The sequence below is a fragment of the Gavia stellata genome, chromosome 6, assembly GCF_030936135.1.
Source record: "Gavia stellata isolate bGavSte3 chromosome 6, bGavSte3.hap2, whole genome shotgun sequence".
Lineage (NCBI taxonomy): Eukaryota > Metazoa > Chordata > Aves > Gaviiformes > Gaviidae > Gavia > Gavia stellata.
In genome coordinates this window covers 52,793,979-52,813,747 of record NC_082599.1, presented here as the reverse complement: position 1 = coordinate 52,813,747, position 19,769 = coordinate 52,793,979, and the positions used below count along the sequence as shown (strand labels likewise).

General features: G+C 40.3%; 1 protein-coding gene across 1 annotated transcript in view; it reads right to left on the bottom strand.

Annotated features, from left to right (window-relative positions):
• ELMO1 (engulfment and cell motility 1) overlaps nt 1-19,769 on the bottom strand; it is a 260,399-nt gene that overhangs the window by 226,833 nt on the left and 13,797 nt on the right. The window contains exons 3-4 of the mRNA XM_059818282.1: nt 19,231-19,303; nt 6,695-6,745 (exon numbers count right to left, since the gene is read on the bottom strand). Of these exons, the coding sequence (XP_059674265.1) occupies nt 6,695-6,745; nt 19,231-19,303 (124 nt within the window). The remainder of the gene's footprint in view (nt 1-6,694; nt 6,746-19,230; nt 19,304-19,769) is intronic.

The following is a 19,769-nucleotide window of genomic DNA, read 5'->3' as shown; positions in this document are numbered from 1 at the left end:
ACGTCTGTCTGATACAAAAATGGTTCAGCTCTCTTTTAAACACATAAGAGAGCTTACTAACATCCTAGGCTTTATCTGACTATGCCAATGTTAATGCCCCATCAGCAAAGTTTCTACGCAGCTGTACTTTTCTTACATTAAACAAGTTTTGCAAGACACTGCATGCAATAATCCTTGCTCCTACTATCAGAATACCAAAGAACTCATAATGGCACAGCAGATCTTGACTAAAGGGGTAAGCAAATATTTATCTCAGCAAGAGTGCTGGTACATGTCTCACTGGAAACATGGCCAAAAGTAATGTTGGCTGTTGTCATCACAAGTGCCCGATGGGTGAAAACATTGCTTCAGTGAACACCATGCAATTCTCACAAGCCTCCTAGTTCTTGTTGCCATAGCACTCATATGTGCTTATGGAATGTACAGCTCACTTATGACTGCATTAAAAAATGAAACCCAGATGAAATATGCTCTGAGTGCTTACCAGGGAGCTATTTTAATGATTTACAATCCATCAGTGGATGGACAGAGAGCACAGCTCATTAAAGCAACAGTAGAGCTAGCTGCCATGTCTCTGCTCTTATTGAAATATCATTCAGGTAAGAATAAATAAATATATAAAATCTGCCCAACTGAGAACCGTTATGAGGGAATTAACAGAAACAAGTAAATGAAAGACAGCATTAACTGCTCTCCTGCTTAGAAAGGAAGACAGGAAGCTTGTAAAATGTGTGCTGTTGAAGTCCAGTATTTCAAAAGGCTGTCAAGAGGCATAAACTGCATGTCTAGTCTTAAATGACTTGCTCCAAGGACAGCCAGAAAGGTTGCCCTTAGGGAGTAGCAGTGCTTAAAAGGAGCTGCTTGATGAGATTGTCAGCTTAAAAAGAAAACTAATGACCTAAATCCAAGATGTGACTTGCTTAGAGACTCAAATAGCCATTTGGAGGTTAGGAATCCCAAGATCATCCTAACAAGGGATTCTGCTGATCAAATTATCATTTCTTTGCCACCAAATACTTTGTGCAAACTTTGAAAGCAACTTATTACCCAGACATACACAGGGTTTCTGTACAGAATACAAAAACACAGTAAGCCAGGGCAGGAGGGAGGACACAGATTCCAAATGCAACCGCTTTCAAACATTAATGTGCTGTGGAAGAAATTTGGACCATTGATTTAAATTGCTGTGTTGCCATTATGTAATCAGCTTTCTTCTCTATCCTTTACAAAAAAGCAAATAAAATAAAACGGAGTATTTCGGTCTTCACTGTACATAAGTTAATCACATTATTCAACCTTCTGCTAGAAAAAGGACATGCAGACCATCAGTAACTACCAAATACAGTTTTGTGCTAACCAAACAGGTGCATTTCTGTGGTTTAATTTAAATCACTCCATGTTGAAACACCTTTTCCTGGCTTGTTACTGCCATTTCACCTACAACTGCATATACATCAGAAAGGAATGGAGGAGTGGATACGTTACATAATCATCATTATACACAAACCAGATTCAACAGACCCAGCAAGGCTGACTAGCGTCTGATGCCAGGTAAGCAACGAGATTACATTTTAATTAGTAAAGGCATTAATTGTTAACATTTTTACATTGATACTCAAGCACAATTTCTACATCTAAAGCCCTGTACAAACGTAATACACAGAGCAGTCGTACGCTATCACTATACACAATTAAGGAGGCAGAAACAGAGGAACACTGAAATGGTCATGTCTAGAGTCGCATACTAAATCAATGATAAAAGCATTACAGATGCATAGCCATATGTATTGTGTAAATATGCCTAAAATAAGTTTATGCAATCAGTAGCCACTTATGAACGTTTGACAAGCAATTTTTCCTCTTGCTGCATTTGAAACAATCTTTTTTGCTTACTATTCAAAATATGCCTTTGGAAACCTGAAAACATGAGATTAAACCTTTATCTATAAAAAGACAACAACCAACTCCACTTCCCAAATCTTCCTCTTGTACTATGAGCAGACAAATACAAAAGTGGCTCATTGACTTCCATGGTCAGTGCTCCTGGTATAGGGTTAATAATAACTAATTCACCATTACATGATAAACACAATCATAGGCTGCACCTGCAAAATTTATGCATTCACTGAATTTCAAGAACATTAAGACAGTTGAGCACATATTAAAGCAATCGTAGATCAAAGATTATAGACCAGACCCCCAAACTTTTACTCAAAGATAGAGGATTCAGATGCATAAGTAGAAATAGATTAAAAAAACCTCTACACTTCCTTGTCTGTGTAGATCACATACAAATACAAAAACACGTTGCTTACATCTGTAAAAGCACTCAGGGAAAACACTATGATGACTATTAATGAACACACCTATTTACATGATTGCTCATGCTAGAAATACTAATACAGCTGCCTACAAACAACTTACAGGTTTGAGAACTCAACCAATCTCCAACCAGAGGATAAAAAAAAAAAAATGCACAAAAACAAATGATGAGGCACCATAAATACCACATTAGAAAAGGCTATCCATTGACTCAACTTTTAGAGCATATAGCTCATGAGCAAGCCATGTTTTTTAAGTGCCCAAGAAGCTATTTTCAAATAAACAGTGAGTGCTCAAATAATCAGTTCTGTTTGAAAAAGATTAAATAAAATAAATAAACAAAGAGGGCAGTTTCTTCAGTTTAATTTTCCCAGTACCTTAGCATCCTTTCAAAATGATTAGTCATTTGAAGGAGGACTTGCAGGATCCGATCAAAGGAATCCTGCAGTTGCATGCGCTAAAAGGTTGGGCCCTGCTTGCTGCATTGCAGGACACAACGGTCCTTTCCGAACAGTCTCACACTCAGGAGCAATTACAGCTCAATTATACACCTACCCACCATCCACTGGAATATGAGTATCACAAAACAGCCAACAGCAATCTGGTATTTGAACTGCCACATATGTTGAAATACAAAGAAATGTTGCATAAGAAACTTTTGATTAGTCCCTTCAGAAATGCAAATGGACAAAGGGGGAAAACAGGTCCCAGACAACTGCAAACACACAACAGCACAAAGAATTGTTAAGAAAGATGATGGCAGAGGTTAAAAATAAATAAGAAAAATGATATAGGAACAAAGATAATATGAGAGAAATTCAATCTGTACTCAAGTTACCTAGGAAACAGAGTGTCTGCGTGGCGAGTGGTTTATAGAGGAAAAAAATAGCATTGTTTAGAAAAAACAGCCTTTCAGAGAATGGCACAAACTTAGCAAACAGACCTACAGAAACAATGAGGCATTTCAAATTCCCACCAGGCCTAACGACTGGCATTTGTAAAGTTTTAACTCAAAGAAGTTTAAAATAGATACGTAAATCTCTGAAGGCAAGCATTTGTACTGCATTTAGCAGCACACCATAACTGCAGTTTTGCCCTTGCAATATTAGCAATGACTTTCTGAAAAAGATCCCTATATATGCACGCAAAGTGATCTAAATCTGAGATTAAAGGAGAGAAACTATTTAACATTTAGATTTGGGGAGTTGGATTTAAAATCCTTATTTTAAAAAGCCAACTCAAAAATGCTGTTTTACTACTTTAGATAAAACTACCTTTTTCCCCCTCCCTCCTTTTAATCTTTAATAGTACCTGCTCTGGGTACATGAGCAATACACAATTTGAGCCTAATGACAACAGAACTCAAAAAGATCATAGCTCATGCTTCTCACCCAGTTTTCAGTGACTCACAGCATGCAACTGTGAATGGGTATAGCCAGACTACTGGCTGTCATGGTAATAAGTTGCATGAAAATTAAGAACTAGAAAAGCATTTTAAGTTCATGCAGCCTTCAGAACTGGTCAAAATGATTCCTCTCAACGCTTCAAGGAAAAAAGTTTCCTGAAAATGCTTGCGAAGTTCAGGACAGATTTTTTTTTTTTTTGCTAACAATAGCCAGGAAGTAGGCAGCTCAGGCCTCTCTGGAACGACACGGACACATCTCAGACACTGCATAATCTGTACATGGCTCCTCTTAATTTTTCTCAATCTTCCTCTCCCTCTTTTCTAATTCCTCCACCTCTTCAAAAAGCATTTTTGGTATGATTTGGTTTTTCTGGGGGAAGGGGGAGATAGTTTCAGCTTTATACCAATAAAAGATAGATAAAAAAGGTGGAAAAAATTTCAGAATCTTAATATTTTCACAGGATGAGAAAAAACATTTCCCACCCAGCTCTAGCAGCTAGCAAAGCATCGTTCCCATCTTGCAGGAGTATATCATGCAGTCTGTTCTTCACATTATGTCCTCCAACTACTGTTGCTCTCACATAGAATATCAGACGCAAAATGAAAACAGATGGCCTGTTAGCTTTTCAGGGTAAACGACAAGCGTTGTGTGGGTCACCAGTCTAAAAACCACAGCTTGGAAGCCTTTAATCTATCTATTTTAGGTACCTCTATGATGACCGCTTCGACAGTACCTTAAAAGCAGAGATACTATTGTAGGGTGGGAACATGCAGCACTTCATTTTATGTCTATTTTTAAGAATACAAATACTTTCTAATCTGACAAAAACCAATCCAGTCCTTCAAAACCTCCTTCCAAGCCACCTCCCCGATTCTGGGAAAAAGTTAACAAAACCTTTTTAAAAACATCAGAAAATTTGAAAATAAGCACTGGTTCAGGGATAAATATCAATATTGAAGACTGGCCTTCTAACAGGATGGCTGAGTCACTCGTAACTGCAGGCCACTACCAGAGTGGTCCGTAACTTGGTAGGTAACAGGTAATACCTCAGTATCCTAAGCACCCCTGCCTTGGTTGACTGACCTTAAGACAAATCACCAAAGAAGCAGAAGAAGCAGAAAAGAGTCTTACACAAAGCCCTGCTTTCCTGCCCATAGGTATTAGCAGAAAGTGTTATAAATCCAGAATTTGTCTTTTGCGTTTGTAGGTCACGTTTCCAATTGCACAAGTGATCATGGAGACAGACAGACAGCCATTTCCACAGATCAGTTGCAGCACAGCCTCTCTTCAGTTTTGCATGGTGCAACTGGTTGTGGATTTTGAGACAGGGAAGGATTCCATGAGTCATCTCATGCTGTCACTCCATCCTGTGGTTACGCAAAAGAATGATGCAGTGCGTTTGGACCGCATTGGTTCTTGATGAACCACAGATGTTGTTTTGATGTCTTGAGGTCCCAAGCCTGTGCAGTAGATAGCCCTTTTTCAGTGGAGCAGGTATTTGTTCTTAAGAAGTCCCAAAGGTTAGGAGAAGCTGGTGCTGGGGCTGTTTCTGAGGAAGTTCCACCAAATGGGGTTTACTCCACCAGCAAGTGGTTTCCCCATGTAGACGCTGTTCTGGTGATATATGGCAAGAGACTCTGGAGTCACATAGACTCTGACAGAGCCATAGTCTTAAACTGCTGTTTATTCTTATGACTGTAAAGCTCTGTATATAGTGACCGCTGAAAAAGATGACGAAGGATAATGGAAATCTCTCATCTTTGCCCAGCTGGCTGCTGCTTATAAGTGCTTTCTGTTAAGAAGCTACACTCTGGTAGATTAATATTGCAGTCACTTATTAAAAAACTTGAGGCATGTATATGTTTCCGTATTGGCTTCTTCAGTTTCCACTTTTACACAAACCTGCATACAAATTCAGTCACCTCCTAAGTCCAATATAAGCCATCATCAGGTTAAGCAGGCTGGGGAGGAGTAGAAATGCACATGATGCCTGGAGAATGTGGGAAGTTAGTAACAACATACACTTCTCTATTTCTTTACTTTGAACTGAAAAGTGATCCATCCAAAAATGTATCTATAATCTCTGCATGGCTTCTAGATAGAAGTTTTCACATTTTATGGCAGTAACTGACCCCACTCTTAACAGGTTCAACAGAAGCCAAAAGTTAAACCACCACAGCTCTGTCTTGCCTGTTCAAATGAGCTGCAGTACAGGGTGGCAGAGTTTGGCCATAAGAGTGCTTTGCATCTGCAGAAGCTAGAACACCACCATGAGCAGGCAAACCATTTTAATAGCATACTACATTTGTCAGCAAGGAAATGGGATTGCTGCTGCTTTAGACATACATCTTCTGGGACTAATAGTGGCTTTCAGCATGTGGCAACTGTCCTGCTCAACTCAGCAGGAAAACAGGCCACTACAAGGCAACCAGCAACTCTGCCGTGCTTTTTGAGGAGCTGACAAGGAGGTGGTGTTGAAAAAAAATAAAACAGAAACAGTAAAATCTCAACATTACAGTTGCTGCTCACTTAATAGAAACCCAGAGAGCAGGAAAGCTCTGACCTGAGCTGCCCAGCAGAGCTCTCCGTGATTCAACTCCCAGCCTTTTCTTTTGGCTCTGAGCTCTGGGGCAGAAAAGGAGCACTTGAGTGAGGCTGCAATGCCAGCAGGGAAGCAGAGGGATCTTGGACATGAAAGCTGTTCCCAGTGGGAGAGAAGTGAGAGACAAAAACCACCCAGTTTTGGCAACCATATCACCAAGTGTCATTCAGATAACCACCCCTACACCCAAGAATTAAAAAAAAAAAAAAAAAACAAGAGAACACCACATACAGCATCATCCTCCTTTGCAGGGGGATTGTGGGATACAGAGTGGCTAAAGCTTAAAAATACATACATCAGTTCACAATGATTTACTAATCAAATTTTCACTTTGAAGGGAGAGAAGAACAGAACAATAACTCACTGGAGATGTTGTTAATCGAAGGATCGCTCCATTTTTTATTTCATTACGATTCTGAAAGAGAAAAATCCAAAAGTTTTTACTTAAGACTCACATAAAAAGATGAAACATGCACTGACCAGAATGCCACACTAAACCAGCAACAGTACTTTCCCCTGTCTACATGCAAAAGCTTCCCTCTTTCATATGTAAGCTAACATCTATACAGTATTTTCCCCACTGATGCATACTAACACTAGCTTCAAGAAATAGGTGGCTGTTCACATGATATTTAACAAATCTGAACCCCTTCAAGAATGACTTAATGTTTTTCAAAGTTTAACTTCCACTGGCAGCTTCTAAATATTTCTTTGAAATATACAGTCCATGGTGTCTGGCTCTGGTATTGTGCTACATAGTTGAGGAGTTGGTAAGTTTGCTGAAACCTCTCATTAAACATCTGCAGGATTTAAAATTTATCCCCCTGGCTCTCCATTTTCTATAACAAGAACATGCTGACTTAAACCACTGGAACCAACCCACTGAGCTCTGTCACCACGTCTTTGCATTCTCCCTCAAAGTAAAAAAAGCATCGCTGTTAGCGGTAAGTAAAGTTCAAACATGCTGTAGGTCATTCTCCTTACCCAGCTGGCAGAAAGAGGCTGCATGAAACATTTTATTTTGGTTAAGCTCACATAACATGTTCAATTGAACTAAAGCTATGGGTAGATTAAAAAGCTGCCATGGCGTAAGCTATGGTGTATGCTTACAGCATCCTCACAACTTCGTGGTCAGTGCCCATGCACATGGTCTTCCCCCTTGGTAAGCATAGGGGAGCCTGCCCCTCTTTCAGCAAGCTACCTCCTGTTAAGAGAATACAACACCTAGCACAATGAACATACTAACGGGTATGTTAGTATGCATACATAGTATACATACATAATGCACAGCGCAATGCACAGTCACAACTTCATTCATGGTTCAACAGCTTGTTCATCAGACGTAATCCTCATTCAAAGGAATCAGAGGAATCCCTAACAGTTTGAGAGATGAGAGCTGATTTTCTTCTAAAGACCACATTGCAGGCTTTCTGCAGACTGGTGTTTAGCCAAAAAAATGAAGGTGTATTTCTTCTCGGGCAATTTTTCCCAAATTCATTTCATCCTTCTTGCTCTCATTCTGATACATCTCAAATCCAAAATGCTAAGAACAGGATAAATCTTGCCTGAAACCAAGTCAAGTAGTCCCAGAATAAAACTCTAGTACATTGTCTCTTTCTTGGTACTCAAGTCCTCTGTGGGATTGGTTCTAGCTATACGCAAGATCATCGTCCACCTGCAAACACTTCTTCCCTCTAACTGAAATCACTGAAGTGCCAGCCAACACAGGGGATACAAGGGAGAAGCTTTTTTACAGCATCTTTGCTTACATATGCATATAACTCATCTCAGCCTTTAGCAGTCTCCTCCTGCCAGAACAGCCCCAGGAAGGCCAGCCAGGCTCTACTTAGGAGAGGGGCAAAAAAGGGTGAGCAGCTAAGTACGGGGTGACTTCCCACAGCACTAAAGAAGTGCCAGATTTTCTCCTCATGTGGTAAACCAGCACCAGACCCAGCTACATCTTATCATGTCTAAGGAATATGTATGAAGTGGCAATAGTGCATTTGTGTGGTTTCCTCTGAATCCAATGTTGAAACAAACTCACTTTGCAAACAGTTGCGATGGCTTGAACTGTTACCACCTTCTGGATTTGTGGAACTGAATAAAAGTAATTGCTTTAGGACAGACGGTCAGCATAGGCTAAATCTACCTCCATCAACAGCTTAGGCTAAGGCACTGGACCTCAGCTTCTTTAGGCCAGAGCACATGCATGCACACATATACACAAGGTTCCATCAGCTTGACTTGGAAGGCAGCAAATCCCAGCATGCAACAATACTAAAACCAGTTAGGGACTCAGACAACACTTAAAAAACTTAAACTGTACCATATTCAGAAGTGAAAGTTCACTGATATCCTTGTGAAAATACTGGAGCTAAGTAAATAGACTGTTCTTAAATATAAATAAGAGCACCCACACAAGCTTATTTTTTCAGCAGCATAACTTTAAGCTCCAAGTTTCTCATGTTTCCTGCTTTAATTAACATGAACTACCAAATCAGATGTTAGTTCATGGTTTAACAAGTTAAGTCACTGCACCTGGGCCACATAAGCATCTCTGCAAACACCCTCAGTCCACTGCAAACATAAGGTACCAGGCTTTGTGTGAGAAGTCTACACTATGGTCTCGAAAGGTCCAAGGAGTTTGCTGAACAGCAGAGTCCTACTGCAAGGTGGGGTACCTCCCTCATCAATCACCCTCCTGCCTGGGTGCTCCCTTTTCTACCTCGCACCAGCTCTGACACTGGACAGGCCTATTTGAGGGGGCAGTCGCACGATCTCACTAACCTGGCAGAAAGCAGCCCTGGCAGGAAAGAGAGGAGAGTTTTCTGTCAGGTTAATAAACAGAAACGAGCTCTGCAAGGGCTGAGCACCAGTGCTAACCCAGCAAAGATGGTGGAACCACATCTTTGGGAGCAGGGAAGGGGCAAGGAGAAAGAGAACAGGGGAAGCATGAGAAGGAATTACACCTTCCCTTTTTGGGAGCAGCAAACTGTCAACCCCAGCCCAAATTACATTATTTTGCAGTTGCTTCAGGCTGAAACCATGCTCCACAGTTTGTTCAATTACAGTAGTTTTGTCACAAGCTGAAACCCTAACCCATAAAAAGTTGGGCTTAACCTGATATATTCTCTACAGCGTCATGCATGCAGGTTAAAAAATAAACTTCTAATTACATAAAGACACACAGATTGCATAGATTGAATCTACAAGCAAGTGAAAAATATCATGTTAAAAATACGCTATTTCTCCATACTCAGAGGCATTTAAAAACAAGTGGAAAAAGGGAAGCCAATAACCTGGTTGAAGTTCAGTTACCACATACAGATAAACAAGAGAAGTACTATTCTCCAGAGTGACCATATGACAGCAGGTTATATATAAAATAGCAGAGGAAAAAGAAAACACAGAGTACATAAAAGCATTGCTGGAGGTTTTGTTTGGGGTCTTAATTGTTATTTATCAAGCTGAGTCTGAAACACCAAAGCTTTCAGAGTCAAAGTTGCAATGCCTGTCAGAGCCCACAGCACAGGAAACACGAAGACCTTTCTCTCATCATGCCTGGCTCAGAGTAGAGTACGTAAGTCTGCCCTATACTGTAAATTCAATCACTTCTATCACCAGAAATAGAGAGCTCATCTTCAACTCCTGATTTAGACAAAGGCTTAAGGAAAACTGCCCATGCCTTCTCTTTGCAAGTATTCAAAGCATCAAGTCTCTAACACAGCAGGCTAGCCAAAACTTGAAAAGGGTCAGCTGTTCCCCAATCAAAAATCCAATTTTGTTTATCCATTCTAAATAATGACTTAAGCACCTACCAAGAAACAGCGTGTAAGCGTACAATTAAGCCAAGAGGATTTCCTACATTAACTGTGTGATGCAGTAGTCAGCATGCCAGTTAATTTCAATTGCAACATTTACACACAGTTAATCTGCTTAGCATTAGGGACAGCATTCTGTGGATTTCTTTTCCAGGATAACAGAATGTCATTCCAATACGGCAGCCCAGCTTTGGCAATTGTACTTAAAAGCACCACTGCTATTCAGGACAGGACGCACCACCACCAAAAACCTCTTCCAAGACATTTCTGATCTGTTTCTCAAGTGTACATCAGGTTTGTAGATATTGTTCATGCTGCTGATCTGTATTAGGGAAGCTTATTCCTGGGCAGAGGGCGAACTAGTGAAACAGCACTATCCAAAATGCCCCTAAAAAACCCTCTGCAACAAGAAAATAGATTTGTTATAAATGTTAGCGAGGACTAAGATGGCAGTTACATTATGGATACAAATAAGCCCGATTTGCAATGTTATATCTAGCAAGAGTCTACACTGACTAAATGATTTTATTCTAATTGAGTAGGTAGTATTTCCAAGCATCAAACTGCTGCACGACACTCCAAAACACTGAGTTTTCAGATAGACAAGTACTATTATCAAAACACATAAACAATAAAACACAGCAGGAAGCAGAGGATACCTGGACAGTTCGCCTTGTGTTCATGTCTTAGGGCCCTCTGACTTCCAACTCCACCAGCTGGAACAACAAGAAGCTACATTATCTGCCACCAGATTCTGTCCCTTCTCAAAGCTCTGCCTTTACTGTGCCATAGGCTACTTTGCACAAAACACATGCAGGAGACTTGCATAGACTTGCATCTAAAAAGCAGGCCTCAAGCATTAACAGAGTCCACCAAACCATGGACAGGGATGAAGGTATGTGAATTCACTTCCAAAAAATCCTGTCAAAACAGTCAAGCCATTTATTCAGAGCTTTGCTGGAGACACACTTGGGAAAACTTATCATGCAAAATTAAACTTTATTTTGCCATGTATTTGTCTTATAATTTTAATAATCTGTTATATCCAGCAAAATGCCTTAAGATTCAGCTCACTGTAACTGGTTGGAATGAAATGTTTTCTTAGCATATCTGAGGAAGACCTAGAAGCATTGCTTCCCATGGTTATAGCTCGCTCAGCACTGTTCTTCAACCTTGACCAAACAGCTTCCTTCAGACTTCTCTAAGTGGGTGAAAGAATAACAGCCAAGAAATCTAAAATTCTTCACATGTTTACATCATTAAGTAATAGATTCTTCCCCATTTCCATACTACTACTATTTTATTACATCTTCCTCCAAATTGACACAACAACAAAAAATTAGAGCTGTGAAATATACTTTAAGTTAGTGACTCCATAACATTTTAAGGAGCATGAGTTTTGGCAAGTAGTAAATAAAGACAAAATGATACATAATAGAGATCATTTCTAAGTCAACAACTCAGGAGAGAGAAGCAAAGTCCTTGTTGGCAGATCTCCCTTAAAGCACTGATTCAATATGCTACAGCAGCCAGTAAACACCGGGCATCATCAGAAGTGGTGTTGTGAACTAGACAGAGAGCATCATTTTGCCACGACACAAGAACTTGATGCACCCATATGCAGGGCACTGTGTGCAGTTCTGATCTTCACATCTTAAGGAGGACACAGTAGTGTCAGGGAAAATGCAGAGAAAGGCAAGTGCTCAATGGGACTGAGCAGCTGCCTCACGAGGCAAGGTCTCCTCAGTTTGGAGGGACAAAGGCCAGAGGAGGAAAAGTAGTGGACAAGCTGAATGCAGAACTGTTGTTATCAAATCCTGCAGTACGAGAACTAGGAAGTAACTTGATGAAAGCAGTAAGGGATCAGTTTAAAGCAGATGAAGAATGTACCTCTTCATTCAGCAGGCAGTGAACTTTTGAGCTTGCTGTCACAAGAGGTTGTGAAAGCTGGCAGTATCAGCAGGTTCAAGAGATGAAAGAATTTCATGGCCCTTATATGGATAGTAAATAGACTAAGTGTAGATGTAGCCTGCAACACCTGTAGTAGTACAACAAATGCGAATACTGAGGAAGCAGGAAGGGAGTTAAAAGCCATGATCAAATCACAACCCTGAATGGCATTTGCTACTGTTACAGCTGGAGATAAACAATGACGTTAGATATAACATTCAGCAGACTTGGTAGGAAATTTCTTAAGTTCATTTTTAGTCACCAAAAACTTCAGTAAGTTGAGAGTTAAGAGACATAGGTAATTATCAACTTGGCATGAGAGAACTGTACTGTTTTAGAAGAAATACTGAGGCAACTAAATCTTGTGATAAAATTCCTTTTCTGGGAAGCTGCTGGAAACAGGAAAAATGTCTTCTAGTTTTTCACATTAGAATTTGATGATAGCATTTTCCTTTAAAAATCAAGTGTTGGTAGTTTGGCTGAAGTTTCTAAGAAGAGGAAGTTTTCTGTATGCTGTTTATCTACCCATATTCAAGGATTTCAGAAGCTAGTAAACAAACCAAGTTACACCAGTGGTGCAGTTTCAGGGTATACCTAACCCAGTGCAACGCTACAGCCCACTGGAGGCACAATTCTGCACATATCCTTCTAGCCTGTGGGCTCCCAACACTTCCCTTACATCGGATCTACAAACATGCAGCAGCACAGTCAGCCACCTAACCTTAAAAAAGTTACCTCTTCCTCTCCCCTTCATTCACAAAAAGGAGGAAAAAAAAAATGCAGAGTTTTCTTCTGTCAGATCCATGACTTGAACCAACTCACCTTCCAGCAGTACAGTCACTAGGATGCTAGAGAAGTGAAGGGAATGAAGCAAGGGAGGGGAAAAAGAAAGCTCAACTACCTTTTTCTCCAGCAACCCACAGTTATACCAGCTTGAATGACACTGAAACCACATCCTAAGAAAAAGTCCATACTTTGCATGATTTACTCATCTTCAGGAGGAGTGATCTACGAGGACAACGTTATCAGGTACCACTTACTCTGCAGAGCAGCAGTGGTATTACACTGTGGGCAGACATCCTTCTGACACGTTAAAAGAAGTTACACACAAGTTATTTTTAACCTGGATCAGTTCTCCAATTCAAGCAACCACACAGACAGTTGTACCAGTAACACGGAAGGGGTGGGCAGATAACAAGCAGCCCCTTCGTCCTCTGGTAAGTTGGAACATGAGAGCTGCAACCTGCAAAATAAACATCAGGAAATGACAGACTTAGCTGGGCTCATACTATTGTTGGTGAGATCATGTGGGGAAATCAGAACAGGGAAGTGGTATGGACACCAAAAAAAAACCAAATAAGGATTGTCAAATTGAAGTCAGTTCTCCGATGCAGTTCGCCCAACACATTCACCCACAGCACCACTGAGGGGTCAGTGCAGGAGCACTAGCTCCTTAAGCAGATGCTGCTACTAAGAGAAATAGCTGAAGACCCAAGCCAAGACCATGGTTCACAATCACTTTTGCCAAATCAAAGCACAGCTTGCTACCACAAAGCAGAGTCTTGCTTTTCAGTCTCTTGCTCATTCCTACTACCATTTTTATGTGGCATAAACAGTTATATAGCTACTCGATGAGTCAACAAGGGAACTGAAAATTTTATCATTTTGGGGTTTGCCCAGTTTGTAAGGGAAAAGACAGGAATAAACACCATAGTATAAGCAGGAAAGAGGGCCAGCTCATTTTGCAAGGACCACATTTGGAATCACACTGGGACTTGTTTAAGGGGAAGCCTGCAGGTGCTTGTGCTTCTCTAACATGTACATCCTACTCCTATTCCCTTGCCTGAGCCCTCCCTCTCAGACACAGAGAGACTGTGCATAAAACATCCCTTCTCCGTTTGTGACTACAGTCAGAATTTGCTAGGAAGTTCATTCCACATCAGCTTAAGCCAGTTCCACAAGCAACGAAGGGACATAACAGCTCATAGCTGTTAAAAAGACCAAAGTTTCATTCCTCTTCCTACCCCTCCTTTAACTTCTTCCCTCTCTGCAGCCCATTCCTGGATATGATTCAAGGGTCCTGGCCCACCCTTACATCAGGTCAGGCAGACTTTTTATTAAGCAAATTTAATGAATTGAGAGTGACACAAAATGATCCCCTCTTGCCACCACCTCCAAAAATTGTCAAAAAAAATAATAATGCAGTAGCCAGCAGAAATGAAGTGGCAGGATCTCATGGGGAAGGGGGGAAGAAATCAGAACAGTCCCTTTTCAGCAGTGAGCTCTGTGCTCACCACACCTTATAAAACTGCCCATCTATCTAAATAGGTTGTTCTTTAAGTATGAAGACGATTTAAAGAGCATTTTTCTGTCAGCGAGATCTTAAGCAGAACTGTTTTGCTATCAGCTGAACTCAGTCACACTGTGCCTGTGGTATACCATACCTATCTTCAAGTGCTGTAACAGAAAGACAAACCTTTTCATAGCTTTTCCTCTCTACTGATTACTTGCAAGGCAAAATTACAAACTAAATTCAAGAAAATAAATATCCATACAGCTTTTTAAAAAAACATTTGATCCATCTCATCAGCCTTGATGTGGAACTAAGGAATATGAGGGAAATACCGCATGTCCTATTGGTGGCAGAGAAAAGGGAAAGTAAGGCTTAGTTTGGTCCAGGTCAAATCTAGATTGGAATCTGCCATTTATGTAGCATTACTAAGAAATGTATTATCAAGAGTAATGCAAGATGGCAAATGAGAGGAACAGATCACTTAATACATTTCTCCAGTTCCCAGTCTTCATGCTCGTTCTCATTCTCAGCTGCCTATGAAGTACCATGTCCTTCAGTGAATCAGAAACCTTCATTATTGAGAATGTTTACTTCCAACTCACTGAAGTTCCATTAATCAGTGAAAACAAATGAATACTAAAGATGTGAAAGAAAAAAGAACCCCAAAAAACCCCAACCCTACAAGTGGCTCATTTCTTGCCCTGTCATTTGCATACACTCCCACACAGGGAGCCTGTAACGGCGTGGTGGAATTTCACATGAATATACAATTACAGGTTGTATTCAGCAAAAAATAGGTCGCAAGCAAAAGCACCTTTGAGAAAGAACAAACACCAGGGAGTCTATCCAGGTTCCCAGGACAGGGAAGGCAGGGAGTAGAAAGACGTCCCATCTGCAAACACAGCAAAGGCCTGAGTAATGACAACAAAAGCAAGGTGGAGGCAGCTCCCTTTGCAAAACAGCACAAAAGTCTCTCAAAATTAAGAGGGAACTCAGTGTCTGCTCTTCTCCACTTCATGAAATAACACATAAGAATGAAAGGGAAATGTGGGAGTCAGGAATGAAGAAGAAAAACACAAGGAGTCTTCGCAGGCGTCAGATGTAAAAAAATTAACACAATGAAATTGTGACTGAATAAAAATGGACTGCAATCAATAAACAGATTAATGAAATTTCCTTCCATTTAAAAGATAGCATAAAAAATGGCACCAGTATCATCACTGTGTGCTGAACATAGCTTGGAGCTGACTCATAAAGCCCCTCAGCAAGAGCGAGCCAGATTTTTGTTCCTGATAGCCGCTCTGGTGCAGGGTTAAGAGCCACATTCTGCCTCCAGCAGTGAAGCCAGCTTGAACACTGTTCCCACTAAACGCAGCCCCAAGCTCCTGCAAGGCCCCCTTGTTGGTAAACACTGTGGTTCATCACAGCTTCAGATGTGACAAAACAACCATTTTTTGAGGCTGTGCTGCAATGATCCAGCTCCTTCACCATCTTTTTGTTCTTAGAGACCAAGATTGAGCTAACAATGATTCCTCCCAGACCCAGAGGCCACGGTGGGCAGTGCAGATGCACAAATGGATCTAGAGGAGCCAGACCATGTCTGCAAGGCCAAGAGTGAGCAGCGATAAGGGACCAGGCATACCCACCAAGGTGCTGCATGAGCCACTCAGATGTCTGTCCCTGGATTCCTAATACTGCCAGCAGAGGAACACAGTGGACAGATATCCAAGCTGTGGTTTTCCGCCCAGGAACACACATGCACACAAAATTATACAGTCATTTTCTACTCTTCATATAGCATTTTCTGTTCTAAACCTGAGCTTGTCCAGGCTATAGTGTTCCTGAGTTATTACGCCTGATGTACACAAGCATCTATTCAGGTACAACCTGGACAGACTGAAGCAAAGGTGACGTTTTTATTCAGCACAATGAGATCCTGATTCAGAAGTCAGGCTTTTAGATGTTTGACCTGCCAAAGAAATGGCCCTCCATGATAAGTAAGGCCTTTAAAAAAAGACACACCTATCACTGCAATTAAAAATCAAATACATTGTGATCAAAATACCAGCTAGGCTTGCGCTTAGGCACTATGCCTGCTTGGTTTTCTTGTTCACATAACCTCTTATTTTATTTCTCCCATTTTTCAAAAGAACGACTAAAATACATAATTATTAATTCCTACTGCACTTTCAGGGGCACAGATATAGCCAAACCAGAACCCCAGAGGCAGCAGTCCAAACTGCAACTGCTGTGATAAGCCCTATCTCTAGTAGGAACCCTGGCTGACTCAAGATTTGTTAAAAGACCACCTTTATACTGTCTGAAGGAGTTACTGGTACTCCTGTAGAGACATTTTTTCCAAATAATACAGACAGAAAAAAAAAGTATGAGACAGAACTGCTTGGGCGTTGTTGTTATTTATACATGGTTTAATCAGGAAATATAGGTCAGCTACAAAAGATAAAGAGTTCTGCATATGACAACCAAAACACAGATGTGCTGTTTGCCACCCAAAACATAATTGTAAGCCATGTGTTGACAGTCCCACATTTGTAACATTTTAACTTCAAAGTTTCTTGTTACTTTGTACAAGAATTAATTAGTTGCTTTTCTTCTCTAGTAACTTTAAAGTTGGTGGTATTTTAAAAAGGCATCTCTACCTGGAAGGCCATAAATCAGCAGTCATCCAGGCTCTGCAGAAACATGACCTATACATAATGTTTTCTGCACATGTACAAACATACAATTCATCTTCAAGAGCAGTGAAAAATATTTACTTACTAGAAGCTGTCACTGTTGCAAAAGAGCTCTGCTCATGTCCTAGTAAGAGGCAGATTAAAGCAATGTGGGCTTTAACAATCAGTGTTGTAGCTTCATTGAAGCACATGTGTTTGTCCTCATGCCTGGTGCTTTTCATGTTTTAATTCAGAAAGCAACAATATCCTACTGCACACAAATGAGGGAAAGTATGTAGAAGCAGTGATGGCCTATATAAGCCTCTCTTTATAGCCACTATCCAATAAGCAGTCATAAACAGTGAACAATATCTAATAAAAGTCACAGACATCTGAGTAATACTGGTGGCATTTAGAGTTCTTCTCTCTTATTTATGTGACTCAGAGTCAGACACTCTGCATATTTTCAGTAGAGAATAAACAAAGTCTCTCTGCAGTACAATCCAAAATGTTCTAGAAGACCATCATTTTCCACCCTTAATGCAAGTTAAAGGCAGCCAAAAGCCATCAGACTTCCTTTTATGCGGAACAGAAAACATTTCTCTTCTCCAAAGCTGCAAGATCCTACCCACCAAAGGTGGAGGCAAAGCCTGGAAGATTCCTCCAATTGTATCAGGACAAATTCCCTCAACAAGCCCAGAGTATTCGCTCAATCCTGGCTTCTTGGAAATACTCACTGTACAATCAGAGTTTAAATGCCAACAGGCAAGTTCAATTGTGTCTGGTTTATTGGAACATGTTGTGTCACAATTCAGGGCAATTAGCAAAACAGTCTCACTATTTAATTTGGGTGGAGGCAAAACACAGCAGCCAATAATTACTTCAACAGTTTTCCTTGTGGTGGCCTTTGAAGTGTCTGTCAATTGAAACTTGAAAAGAAAGGAGAAAAAACACACAAGCAAAAAAGGGGAGATCCCAAAACAAACTGTGACACATTGAGAAGGTTGTCTGGGATGACAAACAGTTAAATGAAAAACTGAAACTGGGGGGGAAAGGAATGTGGAAGGTAGCACTATCTTATAAGCAACTGATCTAGCTGCCTTGCTAAATTTAGTCTTTCTAAAAGCTTAACTGTGCCTAAGTTCCCTTTATTTCTTGGGTGGGGGTAAGAATTACAAGAGAAAAGTTAGTTCATGTCTCAGCTGTGTTTAGCAGATCCTAAACAACTGTAAAATGCAAAACAAAACCAAAAGACCCTTCTGCTTAAGAGTAAGCCAAATGAAACTGGTAACAAGGTAAGCAAGAGGCATCTATGTCTATGCAGCTGAGCTCAGGTTTATTTAGCTCAAAATCCACTGAGGTTAGGGAATCTGCACGCGGACTTTAGCAGGTTTTGAATAGTGCCCTTTTTCCATTGCTTAGAAATTGCACTTCTGTAGCACTAATGTGTACACTCTTCCAAACAAATGAATTTTTTTTTTCATAATTTCAGGAATTTCAGCAATTCTATCAGTAAGGCTAGGAATGAATGTACTACTTGGTCTCATTCAGATGAGCATGTCCCATTTATTTAGACTAGACATTCCATTTTTATTACAGCTACAGCCATTTCGTTACTCTGTGCTGAAATCGTTACATCACTTCATGAATGACCTATTGCCACTGCTATCTGGGGACCAAAAAAATAAGCCAACGTAACATACAGAACTGGAAAAGGACAAGACAGCAGGCAGGAAGGACTAGCAAATATTACACAGTCACTGAAACTTCTTTCTACCTGATCAGTCAAAGAGGGAAGTGACATGCACTGAAGGTCTCCTCAGACTTCAAAGAGCCCTTCATATTTTACATACTTCTATTTCCTGTACACCACTTGTTAGCAGAATACTAAACATGCACAAATACCAAAGCTGCAGAGCTCAGTGCTGAAGTCTCAGACTCGACAGACGTGAAGGCCTTGGCACATTTGAACTTTTATTTGCCTTTCCAAACAGAAGAAATCAGTGCAAAATCATTAAACCAGGTCTCCCAGTACCTACCCTCTCAATGGCATCACATTACAGAAAATACTCTATATTTTTCTGTATTTTAATTTAAAATAAATTGTTGTGGCAAACATTTTGATTGGCTATGAAAGAATTGTGTTGAATGATTTACCTACCTTCTCTGTGATGTAGAAATTAGAACTATCAGCATGCTGCAGTGCAAATTGATCATGATTTGCAAGAGACCACCTTAAAAATATGAAGAGAAATTAATCACAAAATGAAGACTTAAAAACTCAAAAAGCACCCTTTACATAATTTTACTATGATCAAACAAGTGCCTGTCATTCCCATGTATTTCTCATACTTTTCCATAGCTTTCAATGATGAGTTCCAAAGTTTAAGACAAAAACTTGCTTACAAAGGGAAAACTTCAGTACAAATACATCCTATAAATGAGATTTTCCCTTTGCATATCTGAAACAAAACCCTAACCTTGACCGTGGTCAAGAAAGAAATTACATAACAGATATCTTCCTCCCAAGGCAAAGATTAAAAGAAGGGGGGGGGGGGAAAGAAAGAAGAGAAACTACTTTGTCACTACAGTGACACTTCAGTGCTCCAAAAAAAAGTTGATAATGATCTGATATTCATTCCAGATCTATAAAAAATAGTAAGCATAATTTTTGCTTGCAGTAAGCAAGATTACTAAATT